This window comes from Daphnia pulex, chromosome 11, assembly GCF_021134715.1.
Source record: "Daphnia pulex isolate KAP4 chromosome 11, ASM2113471v1".
Taxonomy (NCBI): Eukaryota; Metazoa; Arthropoda; class Branchiopoda; order Diplostraca; family Daphniidae; genus Daphnia; species Daphnia pulex.
In genome coordinates this window covers 3,476,429-3,498,386 of record NC_060027.1, presented here as the reverse complement: position 1 = coordinate 3,498,386, position 21,958 = coordinate 3,476,429, and the positions used below count along the sequence as shown (strand labels likewise).

At 41.7% G+C, this 21,958-nt stretch overlaps 1 protein-coding gene across 3 annotated transcripts; it reads right to left on the bottom strand.

The window, feature by feature from the left end:
* Nucleotides 1-24: 24 nt before the first annotated feature.
* On the bottom strand, nt 25-19,555 carry LOC124206994 (ADAMTS-like protein 5). 3 transcript variants are annotated; one of them, XM_046604230.1, is made up of 11 exons: nt 19,285-19,555; nt 18,666-18,847; nt 7,206-7,521; nt 4,803-5,266; nt 4,485-4,684; nt 3,530-3,675; nt 2,917-3,070; nt 2,671-2,760; nt 2,430-2,590; nt 939-1,611; nt 25-855 (listed from the first exon to the last, which is right to left on the bottom strand). In XM_046604230.1, the coding sequence occupies exons 2-11, from the start codon at nt 18,698-18,700 to the stop codon at nt 503-505; spliced, it is 2,592 nt and encodes an 863-aa protein (XP_046460186.1). In that variant the 5' UTR covers nt 18,701-18,847; nt 19,285-19,555; the 3' UTR covers nt 25-502. The 3 variants fall into 3 exon arrangements, with proteins under 3 accessions (XP_046460186.1, XP_046460187.1, XP_046460188.1); XM_046604231.1 differs by having other exon boundaries at nt 2,920-3,070; nt 19,285-19,525; XM_046604232.1 differs by lacking the exons at nt 7,206-7,521; nt 18,666-18,847; nt 19,285-19,555 and adding an exon at nt 17,470-18,134.
* Between the last annotated feature and the right edge of the window lie 2,403 nt (nt 19,556-21,958).

Genomic DNA, 21,958 nt, shown 5'->3' with positions numbered 1-21,958 from the left:
TCGCGAGATTCGTGTCACGACAAGTTGACAGTCAAAACGAAGCTTGTATTACAGTCATCGGGACAAATAATAAACAGCAACTCATTTTTAATCAACATGGTACAGGCAAGCAAAAAAAAAAAACACATTTAAAAGTTGATCGTACAATCGCATGTATTTACAAGTGTGATATTATATCATTCAGCTAGCGCTAGACTTGACGAAACCAATTTTTTTTAAATGTCATGATTATTTATACATTTAGACGATTTCAACTATATTCATAACGAAATCTATCAAACCAGACTATATGACACAAACACTGAAGATGCCAATAGCAACACAAATATCAAACGTCTTTTTTTAATTCACTTTTCTTTTTCATGTTCCAATCCGTCCAACGCCACTTGCGTATATTAAGGTGGGCGGACCAACGTCAATATGTATAGTACTGAAGAAGACATTACATTGACTTATATTGTGTTAAAAGAAGAAAAAAAAGGGAAAAACTAACCCAATTATCTTAGGTCGTGAGATTGAATTTCGTTTTATATTTCTGACAGAATTTGGCCTCGTCTCGGCGGATGCGCAGCACTCGCTCCGCATTGGCCTGGTTGTAGACGCGCACGTAACTGTCCGAGTCGAGGAGGAGCCGGATCTCGTTACGTCGGAATTTCCTGTCCGTCTTGCCCATGATGATGTAGTCGGTGCCAGTCCGGAGATAAGGGGCCGGACAGGGGCAATCGGCCACCGGTTCAGCCCAGATGAATTCACGGTTCAAAATTGGGATCATGTTCTTGTAGGATTGAACCACCTGGATCTCGTAGCGCGTTTCTCCGTTAATCACCTCGTAGTTGAGCACTTTGCACCGCAAAACTGGAACGTCAAATCGCAACAGACAAAATTAAAGAAACGGAAGAAAACTAAAAAATTCAAATTTTAAAAATTAAATAAATTACCGAATTCACTGAGACAGAAATGCTTCTTGCCGTTGACCGTTTTCCAGCAGGATCCGTCGACGGAACACGGCGACTGGTGGCTGGGTCCGTTGTTCGCTCCGCTCCTGACGGCCGACGAGGTTTTCGGATGCTTTTTGTGGATCAGTCCGAGATGGTGGCGCACCTCGTCAATGTTGTGAACTCCGTTGGCCGCTTTGCTCTTCTTGGAGCCCCTGGAACGGCTTTTTTTAGTCGGGGCGCTGGTGGTAGTCGTCCTGGGCGTCGTAGTGGTGGTGGTGGTTGTTGTTGCGAAGGAGCCGAAGAAAGGAATCATGAAACTGCCGTACGTCATTCGGGGTGGACTCCTGACTAAACTGGCGGCCGTCGGCTGAGGCTCGTACTGATCCCAATCGCTCAAATCCGTTTCGCCCGTCTCGTTGTGATGCCGGAAAGCCAGGGGGGCCGCCGGAGTCGTTGTGGTAATTGGCCTGGCCGTCGTTGTTGTCACCCTCGATGTAGATATCCGTCGGGTGGTCGTGCTGGGTCGGCTGGTGGTCGGGGCCACGGTGGGGCGGGCCGAGACCACCCGCTGGGCATCCGAAGCGAAAGCGTCCACCGTCATCCGATAAAGTTGAGCTTGACGTGGCATCCAGTATTCGTAATAAATGGCCGGATCTTTCTCCCTCACCAGAACCTGTTGAATACAAATTTCGTAACGAATACGACACACATGATCCAGTAAGATTCTTTTTAGACGATTAGCATAATCATTCGATTCCCAGAAAAAAGTAGACCGATCATTTTATACGATCGTCTCTCTAGGAAATCAGAAGCTAGCTACACATCATTATGGTCGGCCGCGTTCCACTTGATCGTTGTCAACGCCAGGGCAATCTAAGCTCTAATCTATTCGTGATCACGTCCTTGTCGTTGGCTCACGACTTGATGAAGGCAGCCAGCAGCAGCCAATAGAGCGGAAATAAGCAGCCAGTCAGTCGGAGAAATAAAGAAAAAGAAAAAAAAAATATTTGACGACTGATATAATAACGACTCATCCGGCTCTTGATCGATGAATCACGCGTCCCCCATGATCAAAAGAAAAGCCAAATAGAAAGAAAAAAAATGGGTCCCCATGTCCCCTATGTGATCATTGATCGGCTTCAATGACTCGCTGAGATCTGTGAAGGTCTTTTTTCTATTGAAGCCGGGCCACATTTGCTGTGTGCCCGGCAGCAGCTGTCATTATACGGGCGATGAGCAAGTCGGGATCGGTAATGCTCACTACGCCAGAAGAGTCACGCGTCATTGAATACGCGATCCGGCAGCAGCTTATTATACACTCGGCCGTCTACTATTTATCTGATAGAGGAAGAGAGGGCTACGGGGCTATTTAGAGGGATAAATAGGAGAAGCTAGATAACCGGAGGGCATCCAGCTCAGAGCGCCTGTCGAGCGAAAGAGAGAGAAGGAGAGATTTCGACTAGTCGGGCCGGCCATGGAACATGGGCATACCATGACGATGAGATCTTGTTGCAATGGCCCACGACTGTGCACCACTTCCGAGTCTTTGACGCGTTCATAATGGAAAGCCACTCCCGACGTTTCGTAACGGCCCGGCCAGTCCACGATCCAGTTGCCGTTCAGGAAATATCGTTCACGTTCGTCCATCAATGCTGTAACGGAATTTAAAGAAACACATCATTTAGTAAATTAGACGTTGTTATTTCAATAAATTATCGTGACTAAATGTTACCGAGGTAATTGCTGCTGTTGTCCGTCAAGCGGACGTGAGTGGCACCTCGAGGTATGCGGACTACCGGACTGTATCCATAAGTTTCCGTCACTACAAAAAGGAAAAATAAAAAAATTTAATAAATCTAATTAACTCGTCAATTTCTTGTTGAAACATTTCCGGAAGAAAATATCTTCCGCATCTGTAAGGTGTTTTTTTCTTTTTTACGGATGTATCCAGATAGCCCAAATAATAATAATAACGTACTACTTCGTTGAGGGCTGCGTGTCTTGAGGGGCATGTCGGCATTCTGAGGGAAGGCGACGGCGGCTACTCTCTGGCACGTGCCGTTGTTGCCGCCGCAGACGTGGCACATGTCTCGCTTGGCCGGAGACCCCACCCGTCCGTCACAGCCTACCGCCTATATTTATACACAAGGGAGAGAGAAAAAGAGAAAGAGAGAGAGAAAAGATGTACAAGATAATCATCAGTCGAGCGAGACAGTTTTATCGCCACCCCGAGGACGGCTCTATTTTTCTCCCTCTCTCACACACACAAAACACGACACACACACACACACGCTCGACAACTTATAGACACCTATAGTTTTATATTATACGTGTCCGTTTGTGTGTAATAATAATATATGGCATGGTCATTTAATTGCATAATATTATGGACAGCTGGACATCAAGACAGAGAGGTGTGGTCTCTCCTTTTTCTTTCGATCTTTTTAGTTTAAGGATTCGAACTGCATAAAAGCTTTTTACACGAGCTTTCGGGGGGATATTTTATTGTCGTTTTATTGCTTAGATGGTTATAAGATTAGCCGCTTTTTCTTTTTAGTGTATCCCCCACGCCCAATCTGATTGAGACTTACGAGACACCGGCCGTTGATGCAGAACTCTTTGTATGGATTTTCGGGATCGATGGTGCAGCGCGTGCCGTCCAAAACTTTGCCAAACGAGTAGACCAATCCGTTGGGCTTGTTGCCCGCCCGACAGCTTAACTCGCACTGATTCGCTCCTGCAATCCAAATGGAAATGGTTATTCGATCAAATTCATCATCCCGTGGTGTTTATACATAAAATAAGGGGAGCTGCCAGTTCTGTGGCGGTCTGTCTCTCTTGGTCACATAATTTACAGTTACACTTAGCTTTTAATGTTTAAAAGTTAAAATGTTTTTTAATTGAATTAGGTTTGTCGTCAATTTGCTGTTCCTCCAAAGAAATCAGAATGTTTAAAATTACGAGCAAGAATGTGTTTTCTTGTTTGCAAAGTAAACTGAATGAACAAGGTTTAATATAAGCTTGCAAGAAAAGATGAGAAGTTCTAATATCAACATGATTGTTTTTCACATAAACTTGTGATTTTCCTGCAGGAACAACAATGGATTGATTTTCACACAAACAACCAATGTTTGTTTCACAATTACGTTGAATGATTTACAGATTCAAAAATGTTTAAGCTCCAATCTCAAACAGCAAAGAACAAATAGCAAATTTTGTGTTTACCAAGTTCTCACATTTCAACACAATCACTTTCCAGATAGATTGTAAACACAGATGTGCTTCAACAATACATTTCAAATCATTTCTAATGATAATATAATTTCTAATAGTATCATTTCCTTTTTTGTTTGTAACCTTAAACTTCGTCTCATTTTTGAAATACAAAACAAAAGCAGACGACACTTTTCTTAGAAATCGATAGAAACCATTTTTGTAAACTATCGACCCACTACCATACAAACCGTTCAAAACCGATCAAAGCATCAGGGGGGAGATTATTTGAAGGGAATAAAATTTGACCCGGCCTATAAGTAGTAGACGTACCCATTTGATATGGAGTCCAAGTAGCGACGTAATGGCCGCGAATGGTCCGGTTATTGTAGAGCGAGCATTGAAAGAGCCGGAAATCTTCCGGATGTCCGGCCGCTGCCGTCGAGCACGACTGCGGATTGCACGACGAATATTCCGACGATTCGCCGATGCATTGCTGGTAACTCGACCGGATTCCCGATCCTTCCGAAACCCTTATTGTCGCCAAAATAATAATAATATTTTTATTATTCCCCTTCCCAGTGTGAATGATGATGATGACATTTTGCATATCCTGTTGTATTGTACTAGATGATGTCATATAATAAATACCTGGCGTATTCGACGCGACAGGTGCGGTGTCTGGCGGTGATTCCTCCGCCGCAAGTGCGACTGCACGGCGACCAGGCGGACCAGGGGCTCCAGACGTGGACCAAGCGACGCCGGGTCGTGCCGGCCATGGCCGCCGCGTAGTCGTTGGAATGCAGCAGAGTCACGTGACCACCCGAGGAGCGGTAAATACTTTTGAAAGGAGTCGAGGCCCTGCTGCTGCTGCTGCTGCTGCTAGTCCCTGGGCTATGACTACTGCTGCTGCTGCTGCTGGCAGAAGAAGAAGATGAAGCACCACCAGCACTGCTGCCAACAGCAGCAGACACAACGGCGGAATCGTGATGTTGTTGCTGTTGTTGTTGTTGCTGGGAGCGTCGCTGCATCAGCGGAGCCGAGGCTTCGGTAGCGGCCATGTAACGCGCATATGCCGCCGCATCGTCCGTGTCGTCTTCCAGGGCGTCGTGACCCTTTTCAAATAGAAAAGAAATATTAATAAATCATAGATTAGTTAGTTAGGCCCTCGGTTAGGCCACTACAGACGGGGATAATAAATGGAAACAAACAATTCTATATCGACTTGTGACTCCCCAGTAGTCTGCAGTGTTAGCCACTGCATAATAGAAAGAAAATACGGCTGTCGTGGAATTATAAATTATTATTTTAATATTAGACTGCAGACACACACACACACAAAAAAAGGAGTTAATAATAAACATACAGCGCCCACCACCCGCCCGCTATAAACCGGTTCGTTTTTCTTTTTTTTTTAAATATTATTATTACAAGGCGCGGGAAATTAAATGCATAGCGCTGGCGAGGCCCCTACTAGACACACAAATATTCGATGCGATCACGATGTGTATAAGATTTATAATCGAAGGGGCTGAATGAAGAAGAAGAGAAAAAAAGGTGAATCGTCACGCCTTCAGTCACGAGAAACATCAGGCCCCCCGAAAGCCAAATGACCCGCCCTTTTTCACGATGGCATGGAGTACCGGGGACCGCACAAAAATGCAGCACGCGTGAATAAGCCCCGCGAGAGAAGATGGCGGTGAAGGGCTTATCTGACGATGAGATCCGTCAACATGGAAGACAAAAAAAAGGAAAAAAAGAATCAACCAAACTCAAACAAAACGAAAAAGAATAAGAAAAACAGGTTCAATGAGCTGTTAACAATTTCCCTATCTATCTCTCTCTCTCTCTCTCTGTTCTACACGGGGGGAGATGAAAAAACAACACGATTGGATACGCACACATGTCGTGCAGAAAAAGCGTGTCACGCAAAGTTGTTCCACAACAAACTTTTTCGGTTATAAGCCCCCGCAGCATCGCCAAAAAAAAAATACAACAAGGGAATTGATATCAAAACAAGAGAAAAGATTTGATAACATTGTCGTTATTTTAATCAAAAAAGAACCCGCCGATGTTTATCAAAAGAATAAACATCTAATAATCTTTACCGGGTGGAGTCGTGTATATTTAGACAAGGATAGAATAGAATGTCCACCACGAAAATGTCTGTCGTGTCGTGAGAATGGCGTTACATTCGCTTGTCCCCTGTCCCCCCTTTAGCTCAGTGTCGTCACGTCACAATAAAAACGGAATGTCTATTGCTAAACGAGAGATGGCTAGATGCCCCCAGGGCGGACATTCTTTTCTTTTTTGGCCGGATAAATTACATTCGGGAATTTAACTCGGTTGTTGTTGTTGTTGTTGTTGCGAAAGGGAATGTTAATGTTATTTTTTCCTCTCCAAGGAGAAATATCAAAAAAATGTTTAAATACTAAACCGAGCGAGTGTTGTGTACACTATACACACCAGAGCAGTTATATAGTGTGGCAGGACGCTAGTATAAACAGGAGGCAGACACACACATACACACACAGAGAAACGCGGGGTCTCGATTTCTATTCCCGTCATATCGACTAGTGTACCGCCGCCGACCGGCGTCCAAGTTGTCAGCGACGCCTTCATATTTGGGTTGGCCAGTCGCCGAGACCAACGAGGCGCATCGGCTAAAAAGAATTCGATGGGCAGGACCCATATGTATATACCTTAGACACACACACACACACACGTAACGGATATATATGCGCACACATTAGGGCATCATCTCCGAAAAGGGTTGAACCACCCAAGGAGCGCTGGATGGATATTTATTTTTTTAAATATTTCTTCTCTCCTCCAGCCATTTGTGGCAGCTGGAGAAGCTGGAAGAGCTTTTCGTGATTGATTCCGCCCCATTAGGTTTATTGATTCGTGAAAAATATGAGAGAGAGACAGACATATATTTGTTTTCTTTTGGCCGTTAATTCAACTGGTGAAATGCATCCGAAGCGCAGGTGTTGTGTGAGTTTCATATTTTTCATCTTCTCCGGAATATTTAAAGAGAAATTGTGTGTGTACCTTGGCTTTGAGAGCGGAGTTGCTGCCAGAGGCGTCGATCCTTGGCACCAATAGGAGGAGGAGGACGGTGAAGACGGCCGACGTCCAGACGGGCGGCCCCATCATCATTTCTTCTTTCAAATGTTGTTCTTGGATCCTCCGCACACCAGACAACTGACGATCGCCAAACAAATCAAATTGTCCAGTAGGGAAAAAAGCACCGAGCGACAAACAACACGGGGGGAAAAGTCCGAAAAACTGCCAAGTTGTTGTATCCTGGTTGTATGTATGTACACAGCAGCAGACGAAAGATGATCTCCACCGGCGCTCCAAAAGTCTAAATGAGAAAATATGTTGAAGACATTAGTGGGGAAAAATATCAGTTACCACTTTTTGAAAATTCTAAACAGATGGTCTTACGGAATATAGTAAAAGGGGGGAAATACTAAGACCATCCGGTAACGTTTAAATAAACTAGTGGGGGGTTTGAAACTGGCCCGTTGAAACAACATAACCAAATAGCTGGCGCGGAATAAATCAATTGGCTTTTGTGGAGAGAAGAAGAAAGTTCAACGAAGCGAATCAAATTTCATCATTTCTCCTATTTGATGTTTGTAATAATAATACGGCGCGCGGGAGATTTGAAAATGTCTATCGGCACTCGTTTTGATTTTCTCCTATCGAGGATGTTATTACATAACCCAATGTAATACTAACAAGAATTTCCGTATAGACGTCTGTGATCTCTAGCTCAGAGTTATTTCATATTTTCCCCTTCTGGCTGATATTCTATTGAATTCTCTCGACGGAAATTCGATATTAAATATACTATACACACGAGTCGGGAAGAGTTGATTTCTTGGATGTTTTGTTCCTCCAAGACCTTAGGGCGGGTTTTTTAAAATAAAATAAAAAGAAGAAGAAAAAACAATTCGGTCGTAAATCATTTTGGCCCCAGCGCGTTTCGCTATAAATATGACGTTCGCCTGAACTGTAGTATATAGGAGTAGGAGCGAGCGGAGCGGTGTGAACGACACGTCAACAGGCGCATTTTTTCCCCCCTTTATTTTTATATTCTACTACACATACCCTGTTATTTTGTGTAGAGTTGGGAGGAAATATGCGCGCCGATTATTTACGAGCAGAGTCATCACCGAGAGAGAGAGAGAAACCGAGCGGCGCTGCACAGTCGTTACATAACAACACGTCGTTACACGGTGCCCCGTTTAAGTCCCATGAAGAAAAGGAAAGAAAAAAAAGGAGGAAAAAAAAAGTTCAATAAAAATGGCTGGACATAAAAGAGAGTAGTCTGGAATATTTCCTTTTTTCTCTTTCTTTTGTATGTGTGTGTGGATCTATTTCTGGTTGTCGGGGGGGTTATATATCCTTTTGCAGGCTGTCTTCCAAAGTAATGTTACACATCTATACTCCAGTAAAAAAAGAAAAAAGAAGGAAGGAAGAAAATGTTATAAGAAGAAAAGAGCTCTGACATGATTGAGAGTTGGATTTGATGACACATCCCAACAGGCAATCAACTCTACTTCTCTTAGGAATTCTCTCTCTCTTCTCTCTCTCCGGCAGCTTCTTTCTTTTTTTTCCAACTCGTATAGACTCTTTTTGATATTTATACACAGACACATATTCCTCTGGTTCACTTTTGATGGCTTTATCTTTTTGACTTGTTCTCCCTCTTCTTCTTTTTGCCCCATTCTCGGGAAAAATGCTTTTGCTCTCTGCTGTTTGGGCTCTGTTTGAACGCCAAGATAGCGAGAGCTACAGACGAGAGAGAGTGTGTGTATTTTTGGGCGGTTTTTACTTCTCTTCATTTCCGAAATGGAGATATAACCTTTCTTAGATTTTTTCTTTTTCGGATTTCCTTTGAGAAATAATAGAGAGAGAGGCCTACGCTCGTAAAAGAAACTTTCGTGTGTACGTGGAAAGGTTGACAACTAAATTTTTTTTTGTTAGGGGAGGAAACTTTTGCGTTGAGATGTTTCCAGCAGACGAAGAAATAAGTTAAAAGTCTATAGAGGGGAGGTATAATAATAATAATAATTTGGGTATTTATGTGTCGGTAGAATATTCTTCTCCCCTTCTTTTTCTTTTCCCCCTGGTCGCCTATAAATAAAGTTTGGGCACTCACCGCCGCAGTCAAGAAAAGTCAACCCCCCTTTGCTGCAATCACATTCGAAAATTTGAATAAAAGCGCGCGGGCGCGCGCGCGTCATTTGAATAATGAATCGATTCCGATGTGTGGCGCGTATAGAGGAAGTAACCAAGCAGTCCAGGCCACAGCAATATGGAGTCAGGGGGTTGGAAAAAATTTATGGAAAATCCAATCATTCAAATAAATAACCCTTTCGATTTAAAAAATAAAATAAAAATCTCTCTTGATATTTATCTGGGAAAACTCTTCAAATCCCTACAAACAACTAAACAATGTCATCGATTTTTGTTGTTTTTAAAAACTTCACCCCCACACTAATAAACAACCCGATTTTTATTTTAAAAAGGGGAAACGAGAAAATAACAAAAAAGGGCTTTTTTTGATTGTCTAGACTTCTGGGCAACATCATTCAAGAATAAAAGGGAAAAAAAGAACCAAATTATAATGAACGGAGAGAGACCGCGCGGATAGAAGAGAAGAGAAAAAAGCCGGGACCCATAGGGACGTAGGGACGGGCATCCATACCCAAAAGGACCGTATAATAAAGCTGATAATGAAGGCCAGTAATGATGGTCATAATCGTCTTAGACTCTGGAGATGGAAGGAAGGATCTCTCCTACATCTACACAGCGAGAGAGAGAGATAGGAAAAAAAGAAGAGAGTCTCTTGTTCCAACTTTCCCAAAACCGTTTTTGTCGTTTTTGAACAAAATGGAAAATAAGAAAGAAAACGGGGGGAGAAAGAATTTTGTTAAAAAAATCTCATGAATAATAGACGGAGAAATATTTTTACTCCAGGGGAGAGAGAGATGAATATCATCCGGCCAGATTGAACCATCCGATATTAAGTTGTACCAAGAAAAAATGAATAAAATAAACTTCTTATACAAAAAATAACGTGTTGAATTGGAAATATAACGATGTCAATACGTTCGTTATTATAAAAAAAAGGTGTGTATACACCCTGAAACATTTTCTAGCTTTCACGCAGTGATGTTATAGAAAAAATGTTGTGACGGTGCGTCTTTGGCAAGACAAACTTTTTTACAATGAATGGAGAGAGATCTCGACGACCTTTTTTTCCCAGTCGGTTGTTGTTGTATATGGCGGGACTCGGGGTTTTTATTATATTGTTCTCTGCCTCTCTCTCTGGCGATGTGTCTCGAGTGTTTGGACCCAAACTCTTGTCCAAACATTGGGCCGGGTTTTTTTTTTTTTTAGTTGAGGGTCCTCATCTTGTATAGCCTGGGCTATATGGGGCGCAATGAAAAGAGTCGAATGCAAGATGCCACACCAACAACACACACACACACACGCCCAGGCTCATAACACGGGAGATTTTTTTTCTTTCTTATTTTCATTTGGAGTGAAAACAGCCGGTCAGGGGGAGGACCAGAAAAAACAATCTTCACCGCCACCAGAAAATAAAAACTTTTTTTTCGGAGAATACACACACATATATAAAAGTAGAAAGAACAACAACAACAACAGCAGCAGGGGAAGGAGCAGGATAACGTAAATTGTTTTGTATATAGAATATCTAGAACTGACAGTGTGCTGCTGCTCCTGGAAGTTCCTCTCTCTCTTTTCCAGGGGTCTATAGGCAGCAGCGGGGGGTTTGGAGATGAGAAACAAATGCCGTCCGAAATGAGGGCCGACCCCCAGCACTACCACAATGTGTATTATATCGCCACCGACTTTCTGTGTTATTCTTGACGTATATAACGTGTAACCAGCCACAAGAGAAAAATGGAAACAATAGCTCCAACCCCCGTCAACCCTATCCATCTACTTCTATTCAGTTTGAGCAGCAGCAGCAGCAGCCACACACAAATAAAACAACAAATCCCCTTTGGTATGTGTGTGTATGTGCTCTCAACTCCGTTTAAGATTTGTGTCTTCTTCTTCTTGTTCTTCTTATTCCTTTCAAATCGTCTACCACGACCGCCATCATCACACGAACAAAAAAAAGCCCAAACGAACAAAAGGGGGTGCGCCGCTTTCCGTGAACCGTGAAGTCACGCAACACCTGGAATGTGTTTCCCCTCAACTCTCTCTCTCTCTCTTTCCAGCAGCAGTTCATGTTATATAGTCAACTACACACACATAATACAGTGCTGAAATTGCTGTTAAACTGGCCCACATAAAAAAAAAATCTACTGCGTTTCATGTCTGCCATTTGGTCAGCTGTGTGATATTAATACACCGCGCACATATTTTTATTTTTAATGGCCATCCAATGTGGAAAATAAAATTTTGAAGAAGAAGAAAAAAAAAAGAAATAACATTTCCTAATCGTTGGCGGAGTCGGATGTCATCATCGTATTTATTAGAGGACCGCACAAGAAGTGGAAAAATAACTTTTTTATTTTTATTTTATTTTTATTTAAAAAAAGAAAAAAGGGGGCTATACGCTTACACGTAGTATCGCGTGACATCATAGTCGGATAGGCTCCTTGTTCGCCCATGCAAACATGCATAGGAGAACGTGTGTAATAAACACAAATACAGTATGCTGGCTGGCCCGTCTACATACTACTATAATATCCTGACGGGATAGTTATTGGACTCTGGCGCTTGTAGTATAGCGATCGCCTATCTCGGATTATTCTTCGAGCGAACCTGATTTGAAATGTGAATCCACATAGCGTCGAAGAAGAAGAAAAAAATATATTTTTCCCGCGCGTTTGAATTTATTATTAGACGTCAAAAAAGAACCCAAAAGGGAGTTGTGCTGCTGGGGTATGATGTAGCGTGACTGTAGTTAAACGTTCTAACGAACTCGTTCCTCACTGCTCACCGGTTCGAGTTAACTCTTTTCTTCGATAAACAAATGCAACTGATTGCCAATCAAGTTGTATAGCCATTTGATTAAATATTCAAATCTCCCAATTTCTGGCTGCCCAATTTCATCCGTTATTCTTTGATTTTTTTTTACGACTGGAAAAAAAGAAATAAAAAGTGGCCTAAGAAGAAGAAAAAAGGGGAATCAAAAATATGGGCCACACGACCGGGTTTGAGACTATTAAAAACCTGATCGGTCTCACGCCGAGCGTTTTTCTCGCTCGACCAGCTCAGCACCAGCAGCAGCAGCAGCAGCGATTCGATCCGATTTCCATCCATTCCGGAACAGATGAGGCCCGCTGGCTCGTGTTGTATAACAGCCAACGCCAGCAGTTTCCCCCTTACGATTAGCTTTCCTTCTATTATTCAGATATAAATCTATCACGTAGAGAGATTTGCGTCATTCTCTTATATAAAAGATGACGATGCAGCAGCAGCACAAGTAATGACTCACACGAATCTTGCCAGAGAGAGAGAGTTGCGGAGCTGATTATTAATTCTATGGATTCGATGGCTCGGGATAAATAGAAAATCGAGATCCAATCAAAATTGGGCGCCATTTTGGATTGGAGAAAAAAAAGGCGAATGAATATTAAAGAATAAAAAAGAGCCTGTTTAATCAATCTCGTCTCGACGTCGTCTCTCTATACACACACGCACGCCTCCTGTTTGACTAAAAATGGTGACGCTGTCCGCTGGAAATAAATGTGCATCGCTTTATAGATTGTCTACAGCCTACTACATCTATCGCTATGCACAAGAAAAGAAGAGAGCCATTTATTCCTTGTTGTTTATATATATATAGACTTGTGGGAATAAAAGGGTCTCTAGACCGTACAAGGTTTTAGATCTACATAGGTAGTAGAATCACGTCCGAAATTTGGTTTTATTCAAAGCCGGACCGCATTATTCTCCTCTTGTGTGTGCTGTTTTCGGGGGTCTCTCTCTCTCTCTCTTTTATTTGATTTCAAAAGAATAAAAGGGGGGAAATAATACTGACAGATTCTCTTGGCGCAGTGACAATCCTTTCTCTTGCATATACACACCAGTCGCCTATTGTATAACAGACATAGCCATAGGAGACACACACAGACACTCGGCGCTGTTGATAAATCACCAAAGCCCGGACTGCCTTGTTTGGTATTGTGTATAGGTGGCCAGCGGGAATTCTTCAACAGGAAAAAACATCACATCACAGCTCTCACAGTTATATAGTGCCGTTCTATCCGAGCGCAGATAGTACTGCCTATTTGGCCTATTGGAAAAGGTTAGACATCACAAAAAGGCGAAAAGAAAAGACAAAAAATGTCGAGATATTATTCTCAAATAAGGAAAGAAAGAAGAAACAGTTTCTGATGGCATAAATCAAACAGTAGGGCTAGAGTTAATATCTATTGACTCAAAAATGATTCTCTTCCTAATAAAGGAGAAGCGAATGACACAGCTCTTCTACACATTTGTGGGTTTCTCTCTCCTCTCCTAAAAAATAACAAAAAAGGGAAAGAAATACACAACTCACGAGCTCCTTGATTACGTGAGATTCTCGGAAACAAAGGAGAATAAAAACGGGCTGATTCATCGCACGCCAGGAAAAAAAAGAAAAAGAGAAATGTGGCATATGGCGAGAGAGAGACGACCGTGTACACACAGACAGGAAAAAAAAAGCCCACGCAATTGTTTCCCCGGGGTGTAAATTCTTGCATCATTGAATTAAAACAAAACAAAACAACGACGAACGTAGTATGTGTTGCTGCTGTTTGATTGGCAGCTTTATAGCATGTGTGCTGTACACACGTAAGTATATATTTAAAAAAAAAAAAGGGACTCACACATGCGGAATGATATATTATACACACGGGCGACGCGGGGGCACCGGCACTTGTTTGATTATCCTTATTTTCTTTCTCTCTAATGTCGCTCTACGTTAATACACACAAACTAACACAGGGTTTTTCTTTATGAATAATTAAGTACAGCAGCAAAAGAAAAAGTCGACAGTGTCAATAAAAATACGAGTTTTTCTTTTGTTCCCGGTTAATTTTATTTGCTTATTGGAGCGAGCAGCGGGAACCCAAAAGTGAACTAATAAGGGAATATATTAAAAACAAAAAAACAAGCTTTTCCATTAAAAGCTTTTGTGTTATTCACAACGTCAAGTCGTCAACCCAATTTAGTTGATCTAAACTTTTTTGTTTCTTCTTTTCTTTCCTTGTTATATCATAGCCTTTGGATAGATTTTATAGACAGTATTTTCTTTCTTTTCTTTTCTTTTGCCTTTGTGTTGCGCATTGTATCCGATTAGATGGTTTGTCTGCTGGCGAAAAAATAAGAATAAGAAATAGGTCGTCGAAGGGCATCGGCGGCAGACACACAGGGGGGAACGAAGAAGGAGGCCCCCCTCCGGCACACACGGTTCGAAATGACCGCCAAAAAAAGAAATATAAGAAAATGGCTTCTATGTAGTATATACCCATTGTATGCAACTGCCTTGTTGTCATGAAAGTTCCTTTTCATCTACGCCAAAAAGAAGAAGAAAAAATTCCCTTGACTGTTGTTGTTATTCTTCTTCTTCTTTCCTATAAGGTTCGAACGGGTACAAAGGAGAAAGGGAAAATCTTTGATTCCAATCTGGCAAAGAAAGAAGAAGAATATCCATCAAGATGGGCTCCGGCTTATTACACAGGAGAATATATATATAAGGGCCTAACGCTACTTTTTCTAATAATAATCAGACGGTATAATAGTTACATGTTATGTATATACCCTTAGAATATTCGCCCTGCAACGCCCATTTCAATCTCCGATGGATGGATCAAATCGATTTCTTATTTAACAAAAATCCCGTACCTTTTTATTTTGTCTGTTGACTGTTGTGTATCCGGACGAGAATCGATCGATTTTTCTCCTTTTGGTATTGTTGTTGTTTTTCTCACGCACTCGGTTACACCATCACAACATTTTGTCAAACTACAAAAACCGACAAATCACCGCCACACTTCCTATACTCCGGATGGATGGGAACAACAACAACAACAACAACCAGACGGACAAAAAAAAAGAACAGTGTTGGGTCTTTTCTTATTTTATTTCGCTGCACATTGGAGATGGCGCGGATGATGGATGTCGCGGTGGCTGCGGTTGTGTGTGTGGAACAGGTCCGGCGGAGCAGCAGCAGCAGCAGCGGCGGCGGCGGCGCTGCTCCGCTGGATGCGCGCGGTCAAAGACGATCCATCATTTCCCTCCTCTACTCCCGCCCACCACCACCACCACCACCACCACCACCGTCTCTCTCCCATCCAACACACTTTTTTCCTTATTTAAGAGCCCCCGTCTGTGCACAACTGCACATTGTGAGTATACAGCTCTCCAGGAAGAAGGAGAAGAAGAAGATGGTAAAACATATAAATAGCGAAAATATGATAAAAAGCGCACGGCGGGTCGCGATGGCAACATCGAGATTGCGCACATTTCTTGATATCCGTTTGGGTTTGAAAAAAATATTTCAAAAAAAGAAAAGAAACATTTCGCTTCAGAGAATTTAATGGAAAAAAAAGAGAGCCTGCCTTGGTTGCTATCCGCACGGAGAAGGGGAAACCCTTCCGGCAATTTCCGAGAAATTTGAGACTTTTTTTTTCTCTCTCCATCGATCAAAGGTATGCACACACAGACAAACATTTGGGAGCGAGAGAGAGAGAGAGAGAGAGGAATCTCTTTTGCGCGCGATGGATGTTTCGATTCCAATCGACAATTGAATTTCCTTCCAATCTCTACACTCTACACACGGGCGAGAGGAAAAAGAAAATCGTTCTCAACTTTGATTCCATTTCCCCCCATCTTCATTTTTTTGAAATAAAAAAAGAAATATAAAATATCTTGAAACCGGTCCTGACTGGCACGCACTGGCCGTTTCTCCCGTGTGTAATAATTCCGGATGGGAGTTTTTTTTATCGCCGTTTCGCATCGCTCCGAGGGGTTGTATTAAGAGGATAGGAAAATACTACCGACTGGTTGAACCCCCCTTTTCTTTAATATTCTTTTTAAAAAAATAGTTGTAGGGGTTGTTGGAAAAATTAAAATAAATAAATTCTACAGGGGCCGTTTTGTTATCACGAATGAAACATCTCCATCTTGTGTTCACGCCAGGACCGGTTGGTTATTTTTCATTCTTCTCATGTCCAAACCACAAAAATGAATAAATATGATAAAAGAAAGAAAGAAAAAATATATATATAACGAAGAATCTTTGTGTGCTGCTCTCGCTCGTGCTTCGCCTTCATGTTTGTCCAGATTTAGAAAAAAAAATGGGGAAGACAAACAAAACCAAAGTCAAATATTATACCCCCATAGAGCAGAGCAGTGGCTATGTGGCACGCCATTCTCTACACACACACACACACAACTTATATTTATATATATATATATATTCCTATATTGACATTCTTACACGGTGATAAGAGAGAAAGACAAGTGCTGTGCGTTCTTCCGAGTTTGTCTTTTTTTCGCCTGGCTCCATAAGTTATTATCTGGTGACGGATTCCGACAAGTTACTGACCCATCTTTTTATTCTCTTTTCTTTCTCTTTAACTTATTTTCTTCTTTACCCTGGGCTCTCCTGACAGCACAATCCATTCAATCACGACGGATATGTGTAATAATAACAATAAGTGATGTGCCTATTATTATAGAACCTACGTGTATATCCCAGTCTGTCTATTTATAAACCATCTCTCTCTCCCTTTGGAATGCTTTCAATCTAGACATCCCTCTGCGAGAGCTAGACAACAACCGGGCACACACCGGGTGAAATTGATCAAGTCGGACAGAATTGTCATTTGCATTACTCGAATGGGTGGAGAGACTTTTGATCCCGAAACTATGTCCCGCCCGCTTCTATATATCTCGACATTTTGTTCTCTCCGGCCAAACAATTCTACATGGCCTCAATCACAACAGACAAGTCACCAAAACGGAGCTCAGCTCGGGCCACCTGCTGTGCGTCCGTTCGTCCACTACACCGTGAAAAAAAAGGAAAAAACGAAAGAAGAAGAGGCTCCAAGGTGACTTTCACGGAGCATTTGTCCGTCTCATAAAATAATAAAAAAAAATAGTCTCAACCACCGTCCATCACATGATCCTTTCATAATGAGACGAGCTGCTACTGTGTGTGTGTACATGTAATAATAATCTAAAGAAAGGAGAGAGAGCCCAGCCCAGCCCAGCACAAAGTTCTAATAATGAGGTACTACACATAACAATAAATCGACGGTTCATTTACCGTCAACGAATTCCTTCCGGATTAGTTGCTGCTGCTGTCGCCGGACGGCGGAGCGTGATCGACGATGACGGAGGCAGCCCCAGCACCACGAATAATAACCGCTGGCCCAACAATAATGAATACAATCCCGTCGTTCATGGCGACCGCACCGCAATGGAGCTTATAGAGCTAGCTAGCTAGCCAGCCAGCCGGATCTCTCTCTCTAGTTCCTGCTGCTGCTGCTGGCCAAACTTAAATCAAAAAATGTTATTCTTCAGACTCTTCTTCTTCTTTTTGGGTTAATACTCCGCTCGGCGCACTATTATACGCCACACACACGCGGCCACTTTGAATGCGCACTAATAACACAGACACAGACACACACACAGCAGAGAGAGACACTCACACACACACACACAGAATATAGAAGGACGGAAAAGAGCCACTCTGGCCGTTTTTTGTTTCTTATCTCCTTCTTGTCTTGAGTTGGAAACTTCTTCTTCTTCTTCTTTTTACCGAAAAAAGAAGAAAAAAGTTAAAAGTGTCGGTGCGATAGAATAGCCGTCACGTGCTAGACGCTGTCCGTTTGGTTCCCGCCGATGTTGCCCAGCGACTGAAAGCCGACCGTCCGAAAGGTCCGCATGTCTTTGGGGGTCGAAAGGAAAGAAAAAGAAGAAGAAAATATAAAAAAGAAAAAGGGAATATAATCAACTCTCTGCTCTCTCTCTCTCTCTATGTATGTGTGTGTGTCTATAGGGTGGTGCTGGTGGGATGGGATGGGTTGGTAGGTGGTGGAACAAGAGGTTCCTCCTTTCGACCTCCGAAAAATGAGAGGCCGCGGGAGTCCGTCCGTTTTTTAAGGCCATCTAGCGTTCGTAGGTAGAAACTTGTTTACCGCCAAAATTGAAAAATGAACGAAAGAATTCCCCAAATGCAAAAGAATAACGAGGAGGTGTCGGTGTAGCAGCAGATGACTCTTGCATTGAGCATACAATTTTTTTTACTTTTCCCACAGACAAAGTTGTGAGGTAGTACACAAAACAAGCCTGATCTCTGCAGTGAAAAAACCCTGACTGAATAAAAAAAAACGCCAAGAGAAAACAAAGTTCCAGTCAATCGACTAAGTTCAGGTCAGGAGTAATCGTACTTCGTAACGATTTATGATAAACGCCACCAAATAGAGAAAAACAAAAGGCACAGAGGTAAATTTGTCCTACCTTGTAGCCTGGGAAATCCACAGCCAGGCATCCATCTGCAAGTATACGTTCCATCCATCCGCTGAAAGGTTGAAGACACCAGCCGGGATTTAGGGGGAAAGGGTCTCCTCGTGAATACACCCACCTTCACATAGGCGTACACGAGGACACAGTTTTTTCCTATCAAACTGGATGCTGTTTATCTAGATGACAAAAATACAAAATGGTTTACGAAATTTTTTTTTACAAAAACAACAAGGAAAAGTTTAAAATGATACACTGATTAAACCCTAGTTGTTAATCAACAGGAGAATCTCTGGAGGTTTACTTAATACATTCATTTATGCAAATCGTGCAAGTCATGCATCAATAAAACATCTAGCAGGTCAAAGGAACACAAATTATCCTCGCAATGATGCTGAGATTGTTGCTTATGCCTATTTAATATCTTGTGATTACAATGGCTGGCTCAGGGCTCAAATCTGCACAAAGGAAAAGGTTACAGTGCATTCTGCCATGCATCGTCAAAGGGGTTACCTTAATCAATGCTAATCAGGAACATTCCACAATTTGAGAACATGTTTAACTGTTCTAATTAAGCTCAAATAATCATTCCGTTTGTATTCTTAATTATATTTACCTGCCAAACAGCATGGAGTCTTGGAGTGGAGAGCAAAAGAGCATGGTGAGCCACGCCACGACGAGAAATCACACGTCCACATTTTTGTCATTTTATTTGATGTGCTATTTCTTCGTGCAGCCACGTACGTTTTCGTAAAAGTGAGAGTTCAGTCAGGTTGGTTAAGTTTTCTATATCTTTTAAAATATCTAGAGCATCTTCTCTTTTTCGTTTATCGAAACTTTAGCTTGCCTTTTGCAAATTGCAACAGAAAGTAAGCAGACGACACAATATTCTAATTAGCTATTCTTAGGTATCGATAGAAAATTAAAAATCGACCCTCGCTCCCCCTAATTAAATCCCAACCGTTCAAAAACGATAGCCAAGAGAGGGAATAATTTTTGATTGGATTAAATATTTTCTGATCAAATTATACGACTGGATTCCAGCAGTGTATATAGCCATCGTAATTGATTGAAGACGTGAGATGCCATCAAAGCGATTGTTAGTGGAATATTCAGCAGAACTTCTACGCATTGTTTAGCAGTGTGTGTAAAATCACTAAAATGTAAATATACACACACAGCGAGGTTCAACTACGAGCTGGCCACTCCTCTCTACCCCACCCCTGGTTTGGTTTCGTTCGTTCTCATTAGTGTTATTTGCTGTCGAGAAGATAAAAGGTGATGGCGGGGGGGAAATGAGAGGGTCGTCCCCTTATTCGTAAATGGAATTGTCCGTCCGTTCGCCCGGATTCTTATCGATCTTCCCCCTCTCCCGCCATCTAACCGAACGAACGGTGTGTACACGCTCGGACGCCCCACCCTTTCAGGCCTTTTACGTGATCCGGAGAGACTGCTGCAGTGTGTGTGTGTGTGTGTACATTCTCATATCCTATACAGATATATATTAGACGTGTTTTTTGTTTGAACCCGACAGAAGAACCCGATTGTTCATATCTCATCCGTATCGATCGAGGGATTTTTGTTTCCCCTTTTATTTTATTTTTGTTTTTTTTTTTTCGTTCTTCTTCTTTCCTGGATAGAACTCCGCCAATGTGTCGTGGAAATCGTTGATGGATGATGGTATTATCAATATTAGTTCTAGCTACATATAGAGGTCCGGCAGCTGTTCCAGCGGACAGATTCCGACGCGAGACATTATGATGAAAAATAACCGACAGCCCTTCAGCTCGTCTGAGCGATAGACACTTAAATTCGATTGGATTTCGTTTTTTTTTTTCTTATTCGATTGAAAAACTGGAATGAGAAGTATAGAACGATAATCAACTCCGGGTAGACTAACTTTGTATTTTATTTAGTTTTATGACGTATCGTTTTGTGAATTGATTATTATAAACTTTTTGGGGTCGGGTAAACCAAACAACTAAATTAATTATAATGAACTGGAATTGTGTCAGCGTGAACGGCCAGTTACTCTCCATTTCAAAGATAATGAATACAGTGATCCAATTACGGATGTGTTAACTGCCTGAATAGTACACCATACCACTTTAAGCTGGCCAATACTATTTATATCCACCATTGATATTATTTCAAGTTAGAATCGCTCAAGCACAGCACAAGAAGCTTTCCTTATTAAGAGAAATCGCACGTCAACTCTAGTCCTTACAATAGAGAATTCGTCTGTGGAAGTTTCGCTTCATTTCTTTTAAGTTAAAGCTATAAGTGCTTGAGAACTGAATAATAACCAAAATTATTGAGATATTAATATCTTTCTGTATTCCTTACATCATTCATAACATGTGTCAAACAGTATGCAAATGTATTAGAGATGATTTCGAATTTACCCATATAAAATTGCATTTGCTGATGCGCATTGGTGATGCATTCAAAGTTCTCGAGACAAAAGTGAATTCCCTGCACCAATTAGATATGAATAATCCGAAAATAGCAAAAGTTTAGTTCTCAGCTAATCGTTTATCTCACGATGACTATACCAACAAGACATTCTGACATTCTCGAGCGCTATAGTTTTATTTTTGGGTTGTATTGATTTGATTGTAATAATAATGAAACACAGGAGACTTTATCTTTCGTCATGTATTATTAATATGCGTATTTATCGTTACTAAATTTTCTTGGAGCCTTTTGAGCTTTGGGAACGTGCCCGTCAAGAAACTTCGTCCGCTGTAATAACGCTGAAGAATGCCTCGGGCAACTTTGCCGCTATTCCAACGCCAAATACTGCAACGATGACTATAATTTGCTGACAACACACAGGGGGTGCGTTACTAATAGAAAAAAGATAACTTTCTGTTAATGAACCAACTGGGAACAAATGCAGCGAAGATTTTTGTGAGCGCTAATTTTAACTGCTTAGATACCATCTGTTACATTAAATATTTTCTGTTTCGGAGTTTCGCCAGTAGCATAACTGACTAAATTTAGTTGATATTTATGGACCAATGTCCATTAATTCGAACGCCCTCACTTCTTAGGCACGTCAGCTAGTACATCAATTGAAATCATTGATCTTCTTCATCAACACTATTTTCAACTGATTTAGATGATAATAGGTGTCTACAAGCTGGTCAACAGATTAACAGACCTAAGGAGTGAAGATATAGTTAATCAAATTAAGGGAGGCATGTTAAAAGAATATTAAGATGACAAAGACAATAACAAGCAAGCTCCATTGTAAATTGATCTAAAACAGTTGCTATCCTTGATGT